The sequence below is a fragment of the Nilaparvata lugens genome, chromosome 4, assembly GCF_014356525.2.
Source record: "Nilaparvata lugens isolate BPH chromosome 4, ASM1435652v1, whole genome shotgun sequence".
In the NCBI taxonomy this organism is placed as follows: domain Eukaryota; kingdom Metazoa; phylum Arthropoda; class Insecta; order Hemiptera; family Delphacidae; genus Nilaparvata; species Nilaparvata lugens.
The window spans coordinates 51110590-51130956 of record NC_052507.1 but is presented as its reverse complement, the minus strand read 5'-3'; the positions used below and the strand labels follow the sequence as shown (position 1 = coordinate 51130956).

At 32.4% G+C, this 20367-nt stretch overlaps 2 protein-coding genes and 1 long non-coding RNA gene across 10 annotated transcripts in view; 2 read left to right on the top strand and 1 right to left on the bottom strand.

Annotated features, from left to right (window-relative positions):
- The window catches only part of LOC111064499 (spastin), a 53605-nt gene extending 37846 nt beyond the window's left edge, over positions 1-15759 (top strand). For 4 of the 8 annotated variants that reach the window (XM_039425767.1, XM_039425762.1, XM_039425766.1 and 1 more), the window contains 3 exons: positions 1081-1274; positions 9841-10034; positions 15672-15759. In XM_039425767.1, coding sequence (XP_039281701.1) covers positions 1081-1274; positions 9841-10004 — 358 coding nt within the window. In that variant the 3' untranslated portion in view covers positions 10005-10034; positions 15672-15759. Of the gene's footprint in view, positions 1-1080; positions 1275-9840; positions 12014-15671 lie in introns of those variants that run through there. The other 4 variants (XM_039425765.1, XM_039425761.1, XM_039425764.1 and 1 more) reach the window with 1 other exon arrangement.
- LOC120350842 lies at positions 1302-7058 on the top strand. Its single transcript, XR_005571049.1, has 3 exons — positions 1302-2615; positions 3913-4031; positions 6963-7058. It is a non-coding gene; the product is annotated as an uncharacterized LOC120350842 (long non-coding RNA).
- A 2216-nt stretch (positions 15760-17975) lies between the features above and the next one.
- On the bottom strand, positions 17976-19162 carry LOC111064231 (transmembrane emp24 domain-containing protein 2-like). Its single transcript, XM_039425760.1, has one exon. The coding sequence runs from the start codon at positions 18923-18925 to the stop codon at positions 18287-18289; it is 639 nt and encodes a 212-aa protein (XP_039281694.1). The 5' UTR covers positions 18926-19162; the 3' UTR covers positions 17976-18286.
- Positions 19163-20367: the final 1205 nt, after the last annotated feature.

Here is a 20367-nt window from a genome sequence, read left to right as displayed (position 1 = left end):
TTAGTCCGTGTTGAAAAACGGCCTTTTCTATGACAAATATTATTCAATGTGAAATGCATAGGCCGTGTAGCCAAACGGGTTTTTCTATGGCAATCAGCTATGAAATCTGATAGGTTAATTAGCTAATTGAGCTTTATCAGTTAATTAATTAGGTTAATTGAGTCAATTAGCTTTTACATTTCTAGCCTTTAGCAGACACAATGCATACCATGCAGCTGCTCTGCCCCATTGAAACTCCACAGAGTCTAAACTACTCTCTTCCAGCTAATTTTGACATTTCTAAAATAGTTGTTCAAATCATTTCTGAACAATTTTCACGCTTCCACAAACACAAGATGAAATAGCTACAAGAAATTTAATTGTACTTTTACCCTGACTTTTATCTACTGTGTATTATACTTTCACATTATTCTCTTGTAATGGTTTATGTCAATATCCAATTTCAATTGGTTGAGTACATTTTTAAGAAGACCAATAACGAAATGAACATGCCAATAGAGTATTATTCTTGTAGAAATATTATGTTGTATTGAGGTTTTTAGATCTAGTGATTTATAAACCAGGAGTGCTGTTTCGGTAGTTAAGGAAAATATTGTTTAAAAAATAAAGTATTCCACCCGAATTTCCTGAAGATCTAGTGGTGAACAAAACCACTGATCTTTCGTTTTTACTTTCATTGTCCTACTGCCGTAACTAAAGAAATTATCGCTTGAATTAGATACTGAATCCGAATTTCATAAATAATGCTGTTGTTGTAATAATTTATGAACATATTAAAAATAAATCAGTGCTTTTTCGTTCTTATTTTATCAAGATTTATCAAATCATAATCTATCATAAAGATATTATAAAATTGAATCAAATTTACGATAGTAAATTTTCATTCATTCCAATAGAACTTTAGTCTTGTTAGACTCAGTGGAAATTGTCGAATTTTATAAATAAATACATTTTATGGGCAGAGAGATCCTTCCAATGTTCTGCTTCGCCGAATCACCCAATGTCACTTTCTATGTACACTTCAGCTTATATATTATAATATATTGGGTTATCACTAGACATTTATGTGTTTGATTGTAGACGCTTCTCGAAACGCATCTACGTGGGTCTGCCGAATACAACGACACGAGTGACGCTTCTGCAGAGACTGCTCAGTCGCCATGACAGTCCGCTCTCTCACTCGGAGCTGTGCGCGCTCTCTACACTCACCGATGGATACTCGGGTTCGGATCTCACCAATCTGGCCAAGGACGCCGCGCTCGGACCCATCAGAGGTATACTCATACTCACTCTGAAATAATTCTCTTCATTCCAATAGGAAAGATTTATGACATATAATTACTATGGCAGAGCTAGAACAACCTCCGACTTGGAGGGAGGGATATGCGGAGCAGAGAAATTAAGGGTGATGAAGAACCAAATCAGCCAATTACAGTGATGAATAGTCATAGAAAGAAGCGCGGTTGACGATCAGACTAAGTCGATGCAGTACTTTCAGAGAGGAAACTAGGTATGCCTATCATGAGGTGTTGAACACTCACTAAAGACTATAGAATGCTGTCCACTTTAGCACGGCAACATCGCCGCCGTATCCCTACTCTTCTCTGCTCCGAGTCTCTCTCCAAGTCGGCAGTAGTTTTCGACTATGGTTCCCATTTTTATTTCCTTTGAGACACTAGTTCAAAGTAATTCTATGTTATAAAAATAATTTCTTACAAATAACTATTTTTTATTAACAGGCATGGATTTTCCAATAATCCCGCTAGACCCATGATCCATGCCTATCAAAGGGCGTAAGCTCTAAATGGGCTCTCGCCCAGAAAAGAAGACATTAGAAAAATGTTCACCAAAAATGAATAGCAATAAAGGTGTGTTTTCGTAACGGGCAGACGACAGAATTCACTTTAAATTAACATTGGTTCTTATGGGAGTATTCACCCATCGGCAGAAAGTTGAGCAGAAAAAAAGAACTGTTCAAATCAGAGACGAACTGTCGTTCATCTTGCCGTTCTTTATAAGGCCTATCAACACAATGCTATTTTGCTTCGACCGATCACTGCTCGTGAACCGTTTTGTCGAAAAAGAACTAATTTCGGGATTCTGTCGACGAGAACAGACAAGTTTCAAGTTCAAGTTAATTCATTCATCTCTTGTACAACATAGAAAATCAAATTGACAATGTACATACAAAAATTATTACAAGAAATAGAATGTGGAGCTCACAAGACTTACGTCCGTTCGTAGACAGCTGCGAATCACTTTTCTGCTCTGATCACGTGACACCGGCAGCATAATCTTTCTGTGGATCAGACGCCATGTTCTTTTTAACCTCAATCTTTAATTGTTGGATGGTTTGTTTTGATATTGGTTGTCAGATTTCGGATTGCTACTATTATACTGTGAAATTAATTTGCAGTGGAAAATTGAGGTATAAAATATTTCTATTGGTTTCTTTATTCTTATAATTTTTACAAGAGAAATTGAAAATGGATTTACAACAGAAAGGCGTGAAATTTTCGAAGTTCAAAGTTTTGTACTTTCCAGACCTGCACAACGAATTACCTATTTGAAAAATAGAATATGGTTAGAAATTGCTGATGTAATAGAGGATTCAAGTAAGTACACTTAAATTTCTTAATAAAGTAGGCTAGATCTACCGTACACAATTATTTGATATAAATTTTATGAGTAGCCTACTAGCCTAGCATGTTTACAATTTTTATTCAGGTAGCCCACTGTAGTAGGCCTTTAATAACCTAGTCTCTAGGCCTAAATTGCTATCTTTTTCATTTTTCAAGAGGTTAGAAGTTGACAAAAGTTTATTTATTTCTTTTTTTAATGTTTAATTTGTAGTATTTAATAATAATGTAAATCCTAGACTAGCTAGTTTGTGTATGGTAGAGAATTATCACAAGAAAGAGAGAAATCTAATCAACTGATTAGATTTGAACTCATTCAAGATTGATTGATTAGATTAAACATTAAATAATCAGATTCAAAACATTATTCAACCAAGATAACATTTAGCATTTCATGCTAACAATCTTTTACACTTTCAGTAAGTTGGCCTAATCACAAAATACATTTTTCATAATGCAGCTAGTAGTTTTCACAAACAGATTTATTAAAAATAATATCATAATTTGACTTAGAAGTATTTCATTACATTCTAAGTCCTAAACTTCCATTATCCTTGTTGCACCTCAAAATTTTGTAAACCCATAGTTTATCAATATAATAACAAAACTAACCTGACTATTAGAACATTTACTTTGTCTTTGGTACCTATCTATGAATTAATCTTCTCTTAATTTATAATTCAAAATCACTTGGAAACAATATTAAATAGATTGTTATAACTTGATCAGAGTCAGTGTAATTGAATATTGAAAGACTGCCAAAAATATAAAATAGGTACTATTTTTCTGGTTGACCATTGCTACCAAACTCATTTAAAACTACTATGTATTTGAAAAACTTATTCATGCTCTATTGATCGATATATTGCGTGATGCCAGGTATATCAATGTGAATAGTATAAATTAAAACAGGAGACACACAACATAGATAGATTAAAAACACTGAAAAACTTACATTATAATCGGAAATTTTTAAGGAACTGTGTCCCCTTTCTCAACCGAGCAGAGAGTGTAATGTAAGTTTTTCAGTGTTTTTAATCTATCTATGTCGTGTGTCACCTGTTTTAATTTATATTATAAAACTTTAAAGTGTTTTCTGTTAAGTGCTATGAATGTAAGTATATACTTATAGTATTATATCTAATGTAAATAGTTTATTGAGGCCCAGTTCACTTCTAATTTATTGAAAGTCCAAACTATGTCTTATCATTGATGATTAACTTCACATTATCTCCAAAATGAATATGCTGAAAGATTATGTTTCTTTTTTCAGGTACCATTTACAAACAAAATATTGAAGAGAATGTGCTCAAAGGAAATGCATATGAATTCTTTTTTGTTGACCAGGATGGAACAATTCTTTGGAACCTATACTTAGAATAAGTTAGTTAGGTAAGATAAAATTCCACTCATTTTTTAAACTTTATATAGGCGATGTCATTTTATACAGTTTCCCATTTTTTAAAAAGGTTTATCCACTTCAATGTTTTATTATCGATTTGATGGTAGATATTCAAATAGTAAGATTTAACTATGGTACGTGACTAAAATAATGGAAAAACTGACTGAATTTTGAAATCATTAATAGCTTACAGGAAATCTTAATATTTCGAAACTACGTGAAACCACATGAGATCAAGATGGACAGTTGAGAAGAGTGCTTAAAAAACAATGTATTCACTTATCATTCAGGGAATAGAGTTATTCATAATATTTGGGATTCCTTCCATAAAGAAATAATTTATGTAACATTATCTAATAATGTGATAACATTACATCAATAATTTGATGTTAAAATTGTTTTTAAAACACTCTTCTCAACTGTCCATCTTGATCTTGAGTGGATGATGACTTTATAAATGACCATACATTAGAACTATGAATAGATGACTTCAAAAATTCACCCAGCAAGTGCTGGTAGAAAACACTGAATAATAGCTTTTAATGACAGTCATTCCACCTTTTAAAATTTATGATTAAATTCATGGATGAAATACCCACATTGTTCTGAGAGAGATTTATGTATTTGCAGTTTGGTATTCATTTTCAAATCACTTAGTTCTACTTATAATGTTGTAGATAATCATCATTTCAGATTAAGCAATTAATTTATTGATTATTTCCATTTGTTTCATTAAACTTGTTTCTCTAAATGTAGAACTAAAAATTACTTTATGCAGTACATTTTGGAAGAGTTAAGTAAACCAAACGGTCGAGAAGTAGGCCTACTGACCACAGAAATAAATAAATAATTGTTCATGGTATCCAAAAATATATTTGATATTTGATATTTTTTAAGCTTCCCATGACCTCCTTTTAAAGGGGTATTAAGGATTTGTCAATTTGAATTCTATTGTCAATATAGTTCGTAAAAGAGTTACTCAATTGCAGGAGAAATACTCATTAAACTCGTTTACGGAATAAAAACAAAATTTAAGTAGCTCCTTCTTCAACTCATTTCTAAATTTTCCAAATTCCAGATTTTTAAGATGGTCAGGCAATGCATTAAAAAGGTTGATACCTAAACTCTTAGCACCTCTAGCAAAAAGGGTTGTTCGATGATGTTCATCTCTAAGATGATGACGTCTCCTTGTTTCATAGAAATGAACCATAGATCCTCTATTCAAATCGTTCTCATTTTTCTTTATCAAGCAAATACATTCAAGAATGAAAAGGCTGGGGAGAGGAAGGATTTCAAGCTCTTTGAAGTAAGGTCGGCAGCTTGTTCTCACTGTCTCACCTACCATAACTCTAATGGCCCATTTTTGGACTCGGAATATTTGAATTGATTCTGTTGAGTTTCCCCAAAACGCGACTCCGTATGACAGAAGGGAATGAAACAGTGCATAGTAGACGCTTTTCAAATTCTTAATATTTAACAAAGGTTTTACGCTCCGAATCACAAAAACAGCAGAGTTTAGTTTCTTTCGCAGATGGTCTATGTGAGGCCTCCAGGACAGTCCGTCATCGATAACTACACCCAACACCTTGATATTTTCAACACATTCAATTTCTTGGTTTTTTATTCTTAAAGGTGCTCTCTCGGCTGACCTGAAGCTAATTTCTTTTGTTTTTCTATAGTTTAAAGATAACATGTTTGCTCTAAGCCAAGTGTCTAGTTTTTCAAGAGCAAGCTCACAATCGGTCTTCATGTTCTGTTGGTTTTTGCTTTTCACCATGACACTTATATCATCGGCGTACATTATACATTCGAAAGGAGCGAGATGAGCGGGCAAGTCATTGATGTAGAGGATAAACAGGACCGGGCCCAACACAGACCCTTGAGGAACGCCGGATCCTGTTTTTAGCCATTGAGAATAATAAACTTGATGGAGACCCTCCAGCTCGACTCTCTGAAATCTATCTTGGAAATAAGAATGAAACCAGCTCAGCACGGACCCACTTAATCTATAATATTGCAACTTATTCAACAATATCTCTATGTTAACTAGGTCGAACGCCTTTGATAAATCGGCGATAAGACCGCATGCTTTATAACCCTCGTCTACCGCCGAAAGCACCCCATCTATGTAGTGGAAAAGTGCGTCGGATGTTGAGAGTCCTGGCCTAAAACCGAACTGTTGTTTTGTTAAAAAACCTGTTTCTTGTAAGTGGGTCCTCAGTCTGTCTAAAACGGCATATTCTAAAAGTTTTGAAAATACGGGTGGATTACTAATAGGTCTGAAATTTGCGGGATCTTTTCGGTCACCCTTTTTGTATAGAGGAATCACCTTACCTAATTTAAGTTTTGATGGTATAATTCCTCTGATCAGAGATTCATTGAAAATATAAGTTAAAGGATTGAGAATTGTTAAGGCTGTTTGTTTCACCAAACTGTTAGAGATTCCAAATGTGTCGCATGATTTTTTGTTTGATAGAGATCTTATTAACTTAAAAACTTCTTTACGGTCAATCAATTTAAATTTATTCAATTCTACTGGTTCAGAGTCACTACGGTTTGGAGCTGAATCTTTTAAAAATCTTTCATAGTTGTTAATATTTGTAGTGTCTATTATATTTTGAGATTGTTCACCAACAAGTTCTTTTGACCTAGGGGCACACTGATTAATCCCAATTCCTGCATGGAGATTTATTTATTCAATCATTCAGAATTACACAACTAACAGATTGATGCTAATAATAATTCAACTGAATGTTGGTTTATTGGAATTTCTCATATAATATTACTTTGTCATTATTGGAGGGTTCCTTCCCAAGAAATATAATTAAAAACTTATACAGATTACAATCAATTTCAGAATTCACTTTGCAAAGTTTTTTTTTATAATGAATAATAAATTATCTATAACTTTTTGATTTCAGGCCTAGTGATGTACCAGCCAGAAGTAGAGGATGACAAAGAAAATCAACTATGAATAATATTCCATGGATATGATTCATGTATGATGTAGTAGCCTACAGAAGAAAGAGATGGACTAATCTAAGAAATATATTCATTTTTTCAGTACATCTTGATGTGTTTATTTCATGTTATTCATAATAATATCTTCTTTTTCTGATCGCTCCTGCTTACTGCTTCAATTCAGGTAGTTTTGAAGAAAATAGCAAGTGACATGAAATTAATAAAATATGTTTTAATTGTTTATACTTGAGGGATTTTTAAAACTATATTTAACCCAAAAGCATCGAACTCTTATTAACAACTTTATTGGTTCTGTATGTCTTCTGCTTTTTTGGAACTAATAAAATTATTTAACATTGCTGACTGGCAAATGCTATAGGTAACACGTAGTTAAATAATAGACTTGAATTGGATATAAAATAGGGTATCACAATTATTATGTATTGTATTAAGAATTAAGTAATAGTACTTATTTACTGCATTGAAGGGGTAATAATTCTTTGAATATGAAAAATAACTTGAGCAAAAGTTGAAAATATGATGTTCCAAGCCACATAAAATATAATCACTTTCAATTCTACCTTCTAGGCTATATTTCCAAGGTTTTGATTAAAATTGATAAGCTTTTAGAACATTATAGTGAATAAGGAGTTTGAAAGGCTACTCTAATTCTAATTAATACCCTAATAAAGTATTAATTTTAATAGGGCAACTTTAATGGTTAATTGTAGAAAATAACTAGTAGGCCTACCCTAAAATATTCAAAATAAGCATGACCAGTTTCTAATTATGTCATTGTCAAGAGAGTCCTTATTGAAAATGTCGAAACTAATCATGTTTCATTTTGGAATATCACAAGGGTACTAGTTACCTTCTATAATTAATAAATATTCATCCATTTTAAAATAGGCTATGTGTTATTTAAAGTACCATAACAGAACTCGTTTATTAAAGCAAGATATAGTTATCTCAACAATAATTATTAGAATTAGTTCGCCTGTTTGAATACACTTTGTACATGTCATATGTGTTAATCTATAATAATAATAATTTCCAATATTCGTATAGCTTTTACTGGTGAGGAGTCCCTAATTGAACATTGCCTGAGAAGGCATATTGATTTAGGCAGTCAATTGGCCTCACGATTCTTATACATGATTGTATATCAGCCGGGACCGTACCCATCCAATGATCAAAAAGGGGACTGCTAAAATAAAATTGCCTAAAAAACGTTTACAATATTGATATCCCTTGGTGTAATATATCCCATAGATTCCAAAAATGCCAAAATTAAAGCTCTTATTTATCATTTATTTATTTTTTTTTCGATAGAGCTTCAATAGGCCTTTGAAGTTGAATACGCTACTCATAGTAGGTAGGCCTACCTATAAACGATGTGATTCAAAGAACATGCATTGACTCTGAAGGCAATTGATTCTAGTTAATAAAATAATATCTTATTAATAATGAAATACAATCAGTTACTTCAAATAATTTACCCTTACAAATTTCAAGCATAGGAAATGAAAAGTTAACTCTTAGATTGACATGCCTATAAAGCATAGAATTTTGCATAATTATTGAAGTAACTAATAATTGTGGAAAAGTTATCTGAGTTTTAAAAGCAATTAATTCACTTTATTGAATTAAATCTCCAATAATCATTTCAGAATTACCTTTTGGACAACCCAAAAAGTTCATTACCCATAACACATAAAGCAAAATTCATGTCAAAGAACTAGTTCTTTGAATGTTACTGTTTCTGCCCGCCTGGGTGCGCTGCAATCGATTCTGCTTCTGCCCGTTACGAAAACACAGCTTAACTGAACAATTTTTTCAAATTGATTAGAAAAATCAGGCTAATAAACATTCTGATTTTTATGATCATTGAACCAAATAATTTTCGTAAAAGTTGAACTACTTCTAAGAGCAGATTAAGCTTATGAAATAAAGTGGTACTGCCCCCCCCCCCCTACACACAGTTGGATAGTCTAGTAGGAGGATTCCAAAATATGTTGTATATTGTATTTCATATTCGTGTATTAATATTTTCAGAAAAATAAATTTGAATTGAATACTTTTCAAATTTTACTTTTGTAGATTAGTTTTGGGCCAGGCCTGATGGTAATTTTCTGATCATGTATATGATTTGTGTTTTATGAAATGTAAAATAAATTAATAAATAATTTGGTTAGCAAAAAATCAATATTGCAAACAATGGTGATCAGAGTAAGGTTAACTAATGATCGGATTAATTTAGCCAAACTTTTGATATGAGTTGTGTTTCAGATATTCAATCAAACTACTTTATTGCGTTACTAGCCGGTTATCCAGGGAGCTTGATCCTTTGTACCCTCGCTTTTTTCACCTTCATTTTTTATACGAACATGCTGCTATATCTATACATAAATATTTTAGACTCGATTCAACCAATTGCTGTTTTGAAATTTTTGAACTATATAGCTCTGTCCTTATAAAAAACAAAACAATTTTGTATTTATCTATTTTGATCGAATAAAAATATTTCCGTACATGGATAGATACTATCATGTATTTAAATCAGAACTATACATTTTACAAAGAAAATAGTTCATTCAAATGAATAGCTTCATACTATATTTAAACAACTGAATTAGAACGTTATATTTTTCAAATTAGTGATTCCAATAATGTACTTTCAGAGTTGAACATTTGCAATTGTATTATAATGCATTCTAAATACATATATCAACATACTCAATAAACCACAGAACTTTATCTTTACCTCTTTCATGAGTGGTGTGGGTGACTCAGAACGAATCTTTTTCAAATTACTTATTGAAAAATTGTATTTTTCAGAGTTGAACACGGATCAAGTAAGAAGCCTGGATCCACTGCGCGTGCGCGACATCACATTCCAAGACTTTGTTGAATCGCTGAAGAGGATAAGACGCAGTGTTTCGCCGAGCAGCCTCAAAGCTTACGAAAACTGGAACAAGGAGTTTGGTGACGTCAGTCTATAAGACTGAACTCCCGATCTCTCAAATCGCATTGTTAGCTTTACCTCTCTCTCTCTCTCTATTTAAGGGCTTTCAGCTTGTTGTTGACGTTTAGTTGCGATAATTGTGCAAACGACTCTTCCGGCCCGTTTCCATTACAACAATTTGTCTGAGATTTTTAATTTTTATTAATTCAAGTAATTATTGTTCTAATGCACCAAATTTTTTTTAATGCCAGAAGATTAGAAATTGTGAAGATCTTGGAAATACCTGGATTTAATTTTATGTAGAGTTCTGCATCTGCATTACTTATCTATATCGACATCCATATTGGGTCCCTCACCAGTTGCCGACATTTTCCTCAAACTGCAATTTTGAATCTTACAATCACAAGAAAAATAGTTGACAATTTAATGGAAAATTGCAAAAAAGATAAAATAATCTTTTCTGTTACCTACTATAGAAAATGATATTTAATGGTATTGAATCCAACTACCTTTTCCACTATTGCAGAAAACATTATTTCCTATGACCATATAAAAACTGTCATAGTCATATAAATTAAATCATCCACAATAACTTGGGCATAGAAAAGCGATACTTGACATAAAAAGCGATAATCAAATATATTTTCTATTTTTTACCAAATTCTCCATAGGATTTTTCCTATGAATCAAATGACATTTTAACTTTTCCAGGAATAATGATTGGGACTCAAGAATATTCTTGAAACTATGATCCAATCAATTTTATGTGATCTTCAATAAATAAAAAATGAATTGATAAAAATGGCTCCATAATGATAATAAATAACTAGACTAAATCAGAAGTATTCATTTTTCAAGAAATTAGTATATTGCAACGAGTAGCTTCATATTATATTTCATTATTCAATAATCCAACTTAATCAATTATATCTTTTCAAATTAGTGTCAAAATGAATATTTTTATTCTCATTTTAAATAATTGGTTTAATATTATATTATCAAACTAAATCAGCATCTGTTATATTATATAAATGATTCAAATCAAATTTTCTATTTCTTTATTTTAATAAATATTCGTTCTGAATAATTATTACATTATCACATTTATTACATTCCTTAGTCACAACATCAAATTAATGATTGGGAGAGAATCAACAGGATAAACCCAAAACTGTTCCTCTCCCTAATTTTGATAAAAATAGTCCAAATGAGGTTATGAAAACACTTTTATAAAGATCACAAAAATTTACAGTCCAAATATACATTATACTAAAAATTTTGTATCTCGGTTGATCAGAAAGATGAAACAAATTATTATTACACTTGAAAATGCATTAATAAATTGAAAAATATTAAAAAACTTGATAAATTTAAAGCCAGAAAAATCACAAAAACATTCTCTATCAGCATAATAATAACTTAATAACTTTCATGTTTACCTTCAATTATAAGAATTTTATAGCCTATGAATAATTACATTCTTGAGAATAAAACAGTTCAGTATTGTTTCTTTTTTATAAGATTTTGTGGTGATGGAATCGGGCCTCGAACTTTCAGGGTGTGATGCTACTTAGTATATACGATTTTCAAATGTGCAATGTTTCGTTCTTAAGGTTTCCTGATGATTTTTGGGACCAATGTTTTATAATTTCTAATTTTTATATTGCTCTTCAACTTGAAGAGCCTCTCAACTCCCAGAGTGAACTTTGTCTGATGTTAAACTATTAACTTTCTTGTAATTTTTCTTAAAAAGTGAATAGATTTTCTTTGATTACAACCAATATTTCGAATATAGTATCGACGTGATCAGCCTGGACATGAGACGTATTTGACGTATCCCTTGATAATGACTTTCGACACGTATAAAAAATGTGCATGTTTATTCCAACATACAATAAACTAAATCAACCTCATTAATTTCCCAAATATATTATCATTATAAACTATTAGTTGAAATAATTATTATTTATTATTTTCAACTTATTTTTCTTTAGGTATTGTTTTAATTTATTGTCACATTCTTAATAATCTATGAACTTTTTTATTGGTAATTTATCATTTTATTGGAGGGTGAAGGGTAAGAGAAGCCAGCTGCGCCTTAACTTCGCCCAACTTGAATAAAGGCAGATATTCTATTTTACTTTTGAAAACATTCTATTTCACTGTGCTAAATATGACAAAAAATGAAATTTGCAAGTTTAAGAAAACTGCCATTAGTTCTCAAGGATATAGTCCAGTCACTTTATACATTGGTGCTTGCAATTTATATTGTAGTTCTGATTTCTTAATATATTATTTGGGTACATGAGAGAAGTTCAGAACCAATTTCTTCATGCAAAAGTTCCTTGTGCTAGATACAGGGTGGCCCCAAAACCTCGTATTTTCGGCTCATTTTCCAGTTTTCAGCTATTTCTGCCAAATCTCGTAATCGGACAGAAAAATGCGCTCTTGCCTTTTTCTTAGATCATAAAATTCTGAATAAAATGAGATCATTCGGATATCTCTATCTCCAATGAGTACTGAGTTATGATTTTTCAAAAATGAGTGAAATTTGAAGGAAAAATCAATTTTGATGAATTTCAGTTTTTGATTAACAATATCTTCCGATTGTTAACATTTAGATGTATAATTCAAAATCCTCCTGGGCGTATTTTTGTGCTCTACAATCTGAGATCAGGGAGAGGGCTCTATCTCGAATAGATTTCCAGGTACACCTGATAACAATTAACAATGCTCCTTGTATTGTGAAAAACACCTAATTTTCAGCTTCAACCATCATCACCAACTACATTGTCTTCACATTGATATTTCGCACAATGACATGAGTTCATGAGATCATGTTCTATAAGAATCACCCACTATAGTGAGGTCCACGTTATAATGACAGTATTTGATTAACTTTGATTTTGCTATCCTTGTCTATCATTCGATAAAGAAGGTATTACTATCCTTTTATAGCACCGCAACGATGCCAAATCTGTTTTTGGCAATGCAGAAATATAATTAATTAATGCAGAGGCAAGGAAACGCTGTTCTTCTATCTTTATTCACTGCCATTATAACGTGGACCTCACATAAATGCACTTCATTTCATTATTTCCTAGTGGAGAGGCGCGCTTAAGGACACCTCAAGGATCAAAGTTTCAAACACTTATAACTTTCGACACAATGCTCAGATTTCATCGTACTACACTTAATTCTTCTTGGCTCATCAAGGCGGTCCAAAATAATGCATCATAAGTCAAATTCAGTCAAAAAATGAAAAAAATTATTGTTGAGTGTACTTAAGCCCATATTCCAATACACAAAAATGGCCAATTTCTATATTCAAAGCTGCATGTCTTGTGAAATACTTCTGATAAAATTTCCAAATCAAGTGAGGATGTTGAAATTGTCCCCCTCTACCCACTCCAATGAATGAATAATACTTTCGATTCCAATGCAATTCGAAAGTTACAGAAGATTTTAAAAATGGCGATTTCAGTTTTTACATTTTTTCATGATTTTACTGTTGATTTCTAAAACGAGTCTGATACATCATAGAAACTCACGATTGATACCAGATTGTAGATAAATCCATCCTCTACGAGCTCAGCTGCCTAAAATCCATCTTGGATCACTCTGGCATATCATAGAACTGCCAAAACTGTTATTATGAGAAAAATATCTACAATTTCCGTATTTTTTTCAACAATCAAATCTCACTTTACGAACATATTTTCTCATAAATCGTTTACAACAGATGAAAGAAAAAATGCTATTTCACATTTCAAGATCAAGTAATGATTTTTATAATAAGGGGTTACAGAGGTACTTTGAATATAGTACTTTGAATATAGAAGTAGCCTACTTTACAGCCGTTTTTTCCCCTCGGCCATTTTTTGTGTATTGGAATATGGGCTTAACTCCGCTTTAGTACACTCAACAATATATTTTTTTATTTTTCGACCGAATTTGGCTTATGTTGCATGATTCTGGACCGCCTTGACGTGCCGAGAAGAATGAAGTGTACTACGATGAAATCTGAGCATTGTGTCGAAAGTTATAAGTGTTTGAAATTTTGATCCTTGAGGTGTCCTTAAGCGCGCCTCTCCACTAGGAAATACTGAAATGAAGTGCATCTAGTGGGTGATTCTCATAGAACATGATCTCATGAACTTATATCATTGTGCGAAATATCAATGTAAGGACAATGTATTTGGTGATGATGGTTGAAGCTGGAAATTAGGTGTTTTTCACAATACAAGGAGCATTGTTGTCAGGTGTAGCTGGAAATCCATTCGAAATAGAGCGCTCTCCCTGATCTCAGATTGTAGAGCACAAAAATACGCCCAGAGGGATTTTGAATTATACATCTAAATGTTAACAATCGGAAGATATTGTTGATCAAAAACTGAAATTTATCAAAATTGATTTTTCCTTCAAATTTCACTCATTTTTGAAAAATCATAACTCAGTACTCATTGGAGATAGAGATATCCGAATGATCTCATTTTATTCAGAATTTTATGATCTAAGAAAAAGGCGAAAGCGCATGTTTCTGTCCGATTACGAGATTTGGCAGAAATAGCTGAAAACTGGAAAATGAGCCGAAAATACGAGGTTTTTGGGCCATTCTGTATCTAGCACAAGGAAATTTTGCATGAAGAAATTGTTTCTGAACTTCTCTTATGTACCCAAATAATATATTAAGAAATCAGAACTACAATATAAATTGCAAGCATACCCCTTTTTTATGTCTATATTGACTGGACTAATAAGGCATTTTTTCATATCCAGTTACCCCAGTTAGTAATTTTATAAGTTTGCTTATTTTACAAAATAATTTCTCATAATGGATATTATTTCAATACTTAATTGCCTTATCTGTGCAAGGGAATTTAATTACATAATATTATTGCAATATTGTTATATTGATGGGTGGAAGAAATAAACCAGGCTGTAGTAGTTTTATTTAAATGAGAAGTATGAATGTATGATAGTGTCCAGGTGAAAATCGCTCAAGTAGGAGAAGTAAAAGTTCTTGAAGAAAATGATCTCTTTTTAAAATATTGTGTTTCAGTTGTATAGTTTTCAAATTATTTTTGTAGCTTAGTTTATTTAGAAATATTTCAAGACTTTTTATGATAACCTTATTTTTATCTACAGCATAAATCTCAATATTGTAAATCACCTCTTAAAGCACCTGAATTAGACTTGCATGCTCTAATAAACAGTCTCTCTAAATCATGTTGGTTCTAATTTTTATAGATATTGAGCAATTGAGTAGACTGTATTGAAAAATATCAATTTCCATATTGTATGTATTTAGACTACTTCATAGTTTGTTCTAATAGTTATCAATAGTTATAATAGTTTTCTCCAATAGTTATTCAAACAGTAGTTGAAATAGTAGCACTCTAGGATTCACTAAAACTTGCTCTTATAGATAACTAATTCGGATTATGACTTTCAAATCGTAGGCAGCTTGTTAGACAATTACCGTATTATGTGTCATGTAATGGAAATACAATTCATTACCCTCGTGAGTATAGTGAGGTTCGATATAATGAATATTGAAATCAATCCCCTGAGTTTTAAAATATATTCTAGATATAAAAAAGGCAAATGAAGATGATCTGTGACTCATTAAGAGATCAAACTGTGACATATCTGTATTTAGAAATCTATTTTGATGTATCAATTTCAGCTTTGTTCGTTACAGGTTTATTTTGCTGTTTCTGCGAAGCAAACATACTATGATGAAAATGTGTACTATATTCTTGGCTAAATATACAGAAGATGCATTTGTCTCTCGCTGTTTTTTTAAGCTAGAATGTAAAATATCTGCTTACCTCTAAGTATAATAAGGTTGACTAGGTTATCCACGATACCCACATAATGTTATTATAAGATGATAATTGATAGAATCGCTCCAGAATAGAATGCAAATTGCTGAGAATATAAACTCAAACCACAATTTTGGTTGTTTTAAATGCATCTAACATCAAAGTATAAATCTATCGCGTATACCTCTTAAAGCACCTGAATTAGACTTGCATGCTCTAATAAACAGTCTCTCTAAATCATGTTGGTTCTAATTTTTATAGATATTGAGCAATTGAGTAGACTGTATTGAAAAATATGAATTTCCATATTGTATGTATTTAGACTACTTCATAGTTTGTTCTAATAGTTATCAATAGTTATAATAGTTTTCTCCAATAGTTATTCAAACAGTAGTTGAAATAGTAGCACTCTAGGATTCACTAAAACTTGCTCTTATAGATAACTAATTCGGATTATGACTTTCAAATCGTAGGCAGCTTGTTAGACAATTACCGTATTATGTGTCATGTAATGGAAATACAATTCATTACCCTCGTGAGTATAGTGAGGTTCGATATAAATGAATATTGAAATCAATCCCCTGAGTTTTAAAATTATATTCTAGATATAAAAAAGGCAAATGAAGATGATCTGTGACTCATTAAGAGATCAAACTGTGACATATCTGTATTTAGAAATCTATTTTGATGTATCAATTTCAGCTTTGTTCGTTACAGGTTTATTTTGCTGTTTCTGCGAAGCAAACATACTATGATGAAAATGTGTACTATATTCTTGGCTAAATATACAGAAGATGCATTTGTCTCTCGCTGTTTTTTTAAGCCAGAATGTAAAATATCTGCTTACCTCTAAGTATAATAAGGTTGACTAGGTTATCCACGATACCCACATAATGTTATTATAAGATGATAATTGATAGAATCGCTCCAGAATAGAATGCAAATTGCTGAGAAATATAAACTCAAACCACAATTTTGGTTGTTTTAAATGCATCTAACATCAAAGTATAAATCTATCGCGTATGCCTCCTAAAAGGCTGAATATTATAGAATAATCGTTTGAATAAAAATTATATGTTTTTATGAAGGTCTTTGATCCAGTAAAAGTGAAATTTTTGAAATGTTACAATGTGTGCTGCACCTCACTTCAAGTGCACCAGTGATCACTTATATTGGTATTCAAGTATCGATAGTGTCAGTTCCAGCTTATTTTATTTCAAGTTATCTAACTTGTCTAATTAGTTATTAGTCAGTTATTCCAGTTTTATTTCTAGTATTTAACTTCTATTTTTATTTATGATTGTATCAATACTGAAATTTGATACAATCGGTATTTCAATACATAGTGCACTCAAAGTAGTGTCCCCATGACCTGACCTTGAAGCTAAAGAAATACAAACCTGGTGCTATGCTCAATTCTGATCTTGGGATTTATTCTAAGACACTATGTAATAGTACCTTCAAGGCTACGCAAAAAGCTAAAAAAACTCTTATTGGTGATATTTTCCAGAGTTTTTCGATTTGTATATTATCAAGCTTTCGAAATAAAAAAGTTTTCTCAGTAAAATTTTTCTCCTCATTATTACTTTTGGATGTCTAAAGTTTCATCATAATTATATGGATGTCTAAAGTTTAAATGTTTGGGACAGATCATTTTTAATTTTGTTAGAGATGAATAATTCATGAAATTTTGATGATAAATTTCTCATGGTATTGTTGATTGAATAAAACAAATATTTCTAGAAAATATCAATTTTCGAGAAAGTTATTCCATTTACAAAAATTGATATTTTCAGAAAATTTTCGTCTTATTCAATCAACAATACTATAAAGAATTTATCCTCAAAATTTCATGAATTTATCTCTTACCGAATTTGAAATTATCTTTCCCATTCTAACTTCAAACGCTTGAAAAGTAATGATCGGAAAAAATTCTATTTTGATAGCTTGATAGTAGTCTATACAAATCGAATAACTTTGAAAAATATCACCAATGAAAAGCTTTTTTTAGCCTTTCCCGTAGTACAGGGAGTAAGTGTATTGACTTTTAATTTTCACCCCCTAACTATCCCAAACATAACTGCGGGGTCAAAAATTATTGTCTTACACTCTTTTCTCTTTCCAACCTTTTGTTCAGTAGACTAGTGATGGGAAAGTGAATAAAGTAAAGAGAATTATGTTTTTAGTAAAAATTATTTAATTTAGCGGTTTTATTTCAAATCAACGTTGACAGGCAAAAATATCAATTACCTTACCCTATCCAGTTATATCCAAAACTTTATCATTGGCAAAAACACTCATTCTGTGATCAATTTGCTTTATTCAAAGAAGTTTCGCAATAACACAGCTTGCGCAACAGTTACACTGGTATTAAACCACATCGGTAGAAAATTATACAAATACAAATTATATACTAAAACTTATTTTATTATAAACATAAATTTTGTGATGAACTAACTTTATTAGAAGGATTTGGAACAATCAGTTGAGTTCAAGCCCATCGGCGTACTTCCAAGAACTTAGTCAAGAAATGTACCTGAGACACAGTCAGTATGACAGCGACCAGCGACTGAAACACAACCCAGAACGACACATACTCATTGGTATTAGTGTTGATTCGAAAATGTTGGTTAGCGGCCACGTTTATGTACTCCTGAGCCAATTTCACGGAAGACAACCGTTGTTCCAAATCATTGAGACCCAATTGTAGAATATGTTTCTCTCTTTTCTTCTCATACTCAATCCCTTCTTCCTCGATGTCTTTCGAATTCTTCTCACTAGCGGGCGGAAGAATGCTGAAATCGAATTTGACAATTTTCGGAGTGACGGTTGACATTTTGTTGTCAAAACAGTAATGATAGTATCCACTTTTTTCTGCATTTATCAAATACCAGCCCCGCTCCTGGCGTTCGGCGTGATAGATGTTGATATTTCCCCTGCCGTAAAACACGTCAACATCGATGTCGTTGAAACCGCCTTCCATAACCTCAAACACAAAGTTAATTTTCGAGCCGTTGGTCGTGTACTCGAAAAAACATTCCTTGCTTTGCGCGTCCACTGTCACTATAACCGCGTAAGTACATTTGATAGTTGAAAACAATAGGAAGACGGCTGTGAGGAACTTCAACATCTTAACCTTGCCTTCTTTCCACACAGAGATCAGAAAATTTTAGATCGCCTCTTTTACATATTATGAATCAATAATGACAAACTAAAAAACAAATGTTCTTCTTCTTTGTTCAGAATAGAATGTTTGGATGGCTTGATTCTCTGTTTTTTGGGAATGAGTTGTCACATGTGAAAGTGAATGATAAATTTACTATTGGCTTCGGCTATGAGCATCTACTGAATACTGATCTGCACTCTGTCGGATAATCATCGGAATTCAATTCGTCAATAAAATCAGCCCCATGCACTATCGGACTACTCCAGCACTTGACACTAGAGACACACAAGCACCCACGTTAGCACATGCGCATTGTAGTAAATAGTAGTTCTGTCAATAGCCACTGGGCGCGTTTCGCCGTAAATGCATGACATAAGCCACAGTGAAGAGGAATGTTCTCCTTACCTACTTTGTGCATAAGCCTTAGACCAGTTATAGAGCAGTTATAGAACTGGTCTAAGGCTCAATGCACATTTGCGTCGCTAGCCAGTTGCGTTTTTACGAGTGGAACGTCTCTCTGCCGGCAGCCAATTTCAGTTCAGTCACAGAGAAGAGGAATCCCTTCTTCTTCAGGAAAGAAGAATCCCTTATTCTTTGTGGTTCAGTGCACACTTGTGCGTATCGACAGCGTCTCACTGTTGAGCGACGTCAATTAGTATTCAGCAATTTTTGCGGCATGGGCAACTTGGTCATTAATCGTGATATAAAAGTTCTTATTTCGAATTTTCAAAGTCAATACCGGATGTCAGAGCAATTATTATAAAAATCACAATATTATTAAAGGGATCAATTATTCATCAGCAGTAATAAATAAATTAATTGGTTAAAAACTAATATAGAGATAATACAAATGAAGAGCAAATAGTACAGTACAGCTTTTTCAAAAATACCTTTTACTCCTTTTCAAAATACAATAAACCTCTAACATTATAGAATCATTAAAATCAATTGAAAACACTATAAATTACATGACTTACTCCCATCTCCAGGTGAAAATTCAAAATAAATTACTATCAGTGTTGACTTAAGGGCCCCATACACTAGGGAACTTGGATCGGCCAACTTGGTTCGGGGAACGTTTCAAAGTTTGCAGCTGCTGTGGGAAGAAAATATATTGAATATATATAGATAGAATATATATATCACCCTGGCGGACGAACCGAACAAAGTTTTTAATCCAGATTGAAGACCAAGTTCGGTTCAACGAATTTGGTTCGCGGTTCGCCAATTTTCCACATACCGTACACTGGGGAACTTGGTTCTTGCTGGAAGCTCGGGAACTGGAAGCGTGCTGGGCCCATAACCCAGAGGTCCGTGGATCAGAACCACGTTCTGCTACCAATTTTATAGTGTCTTTTGAGAACCTAAATTCTCAGACAACTATAATTAAGTTTGGAAATCATGCG

Coding starts and splice junctions, on each gene's coding strand:
- LOC111064231 (XM_039425760.1), bottom strand. CDS start 18,925: ATGTTGAAGTTCCTCACAGCCGTCTTCCTATTGTTTTCAACTATCAAA.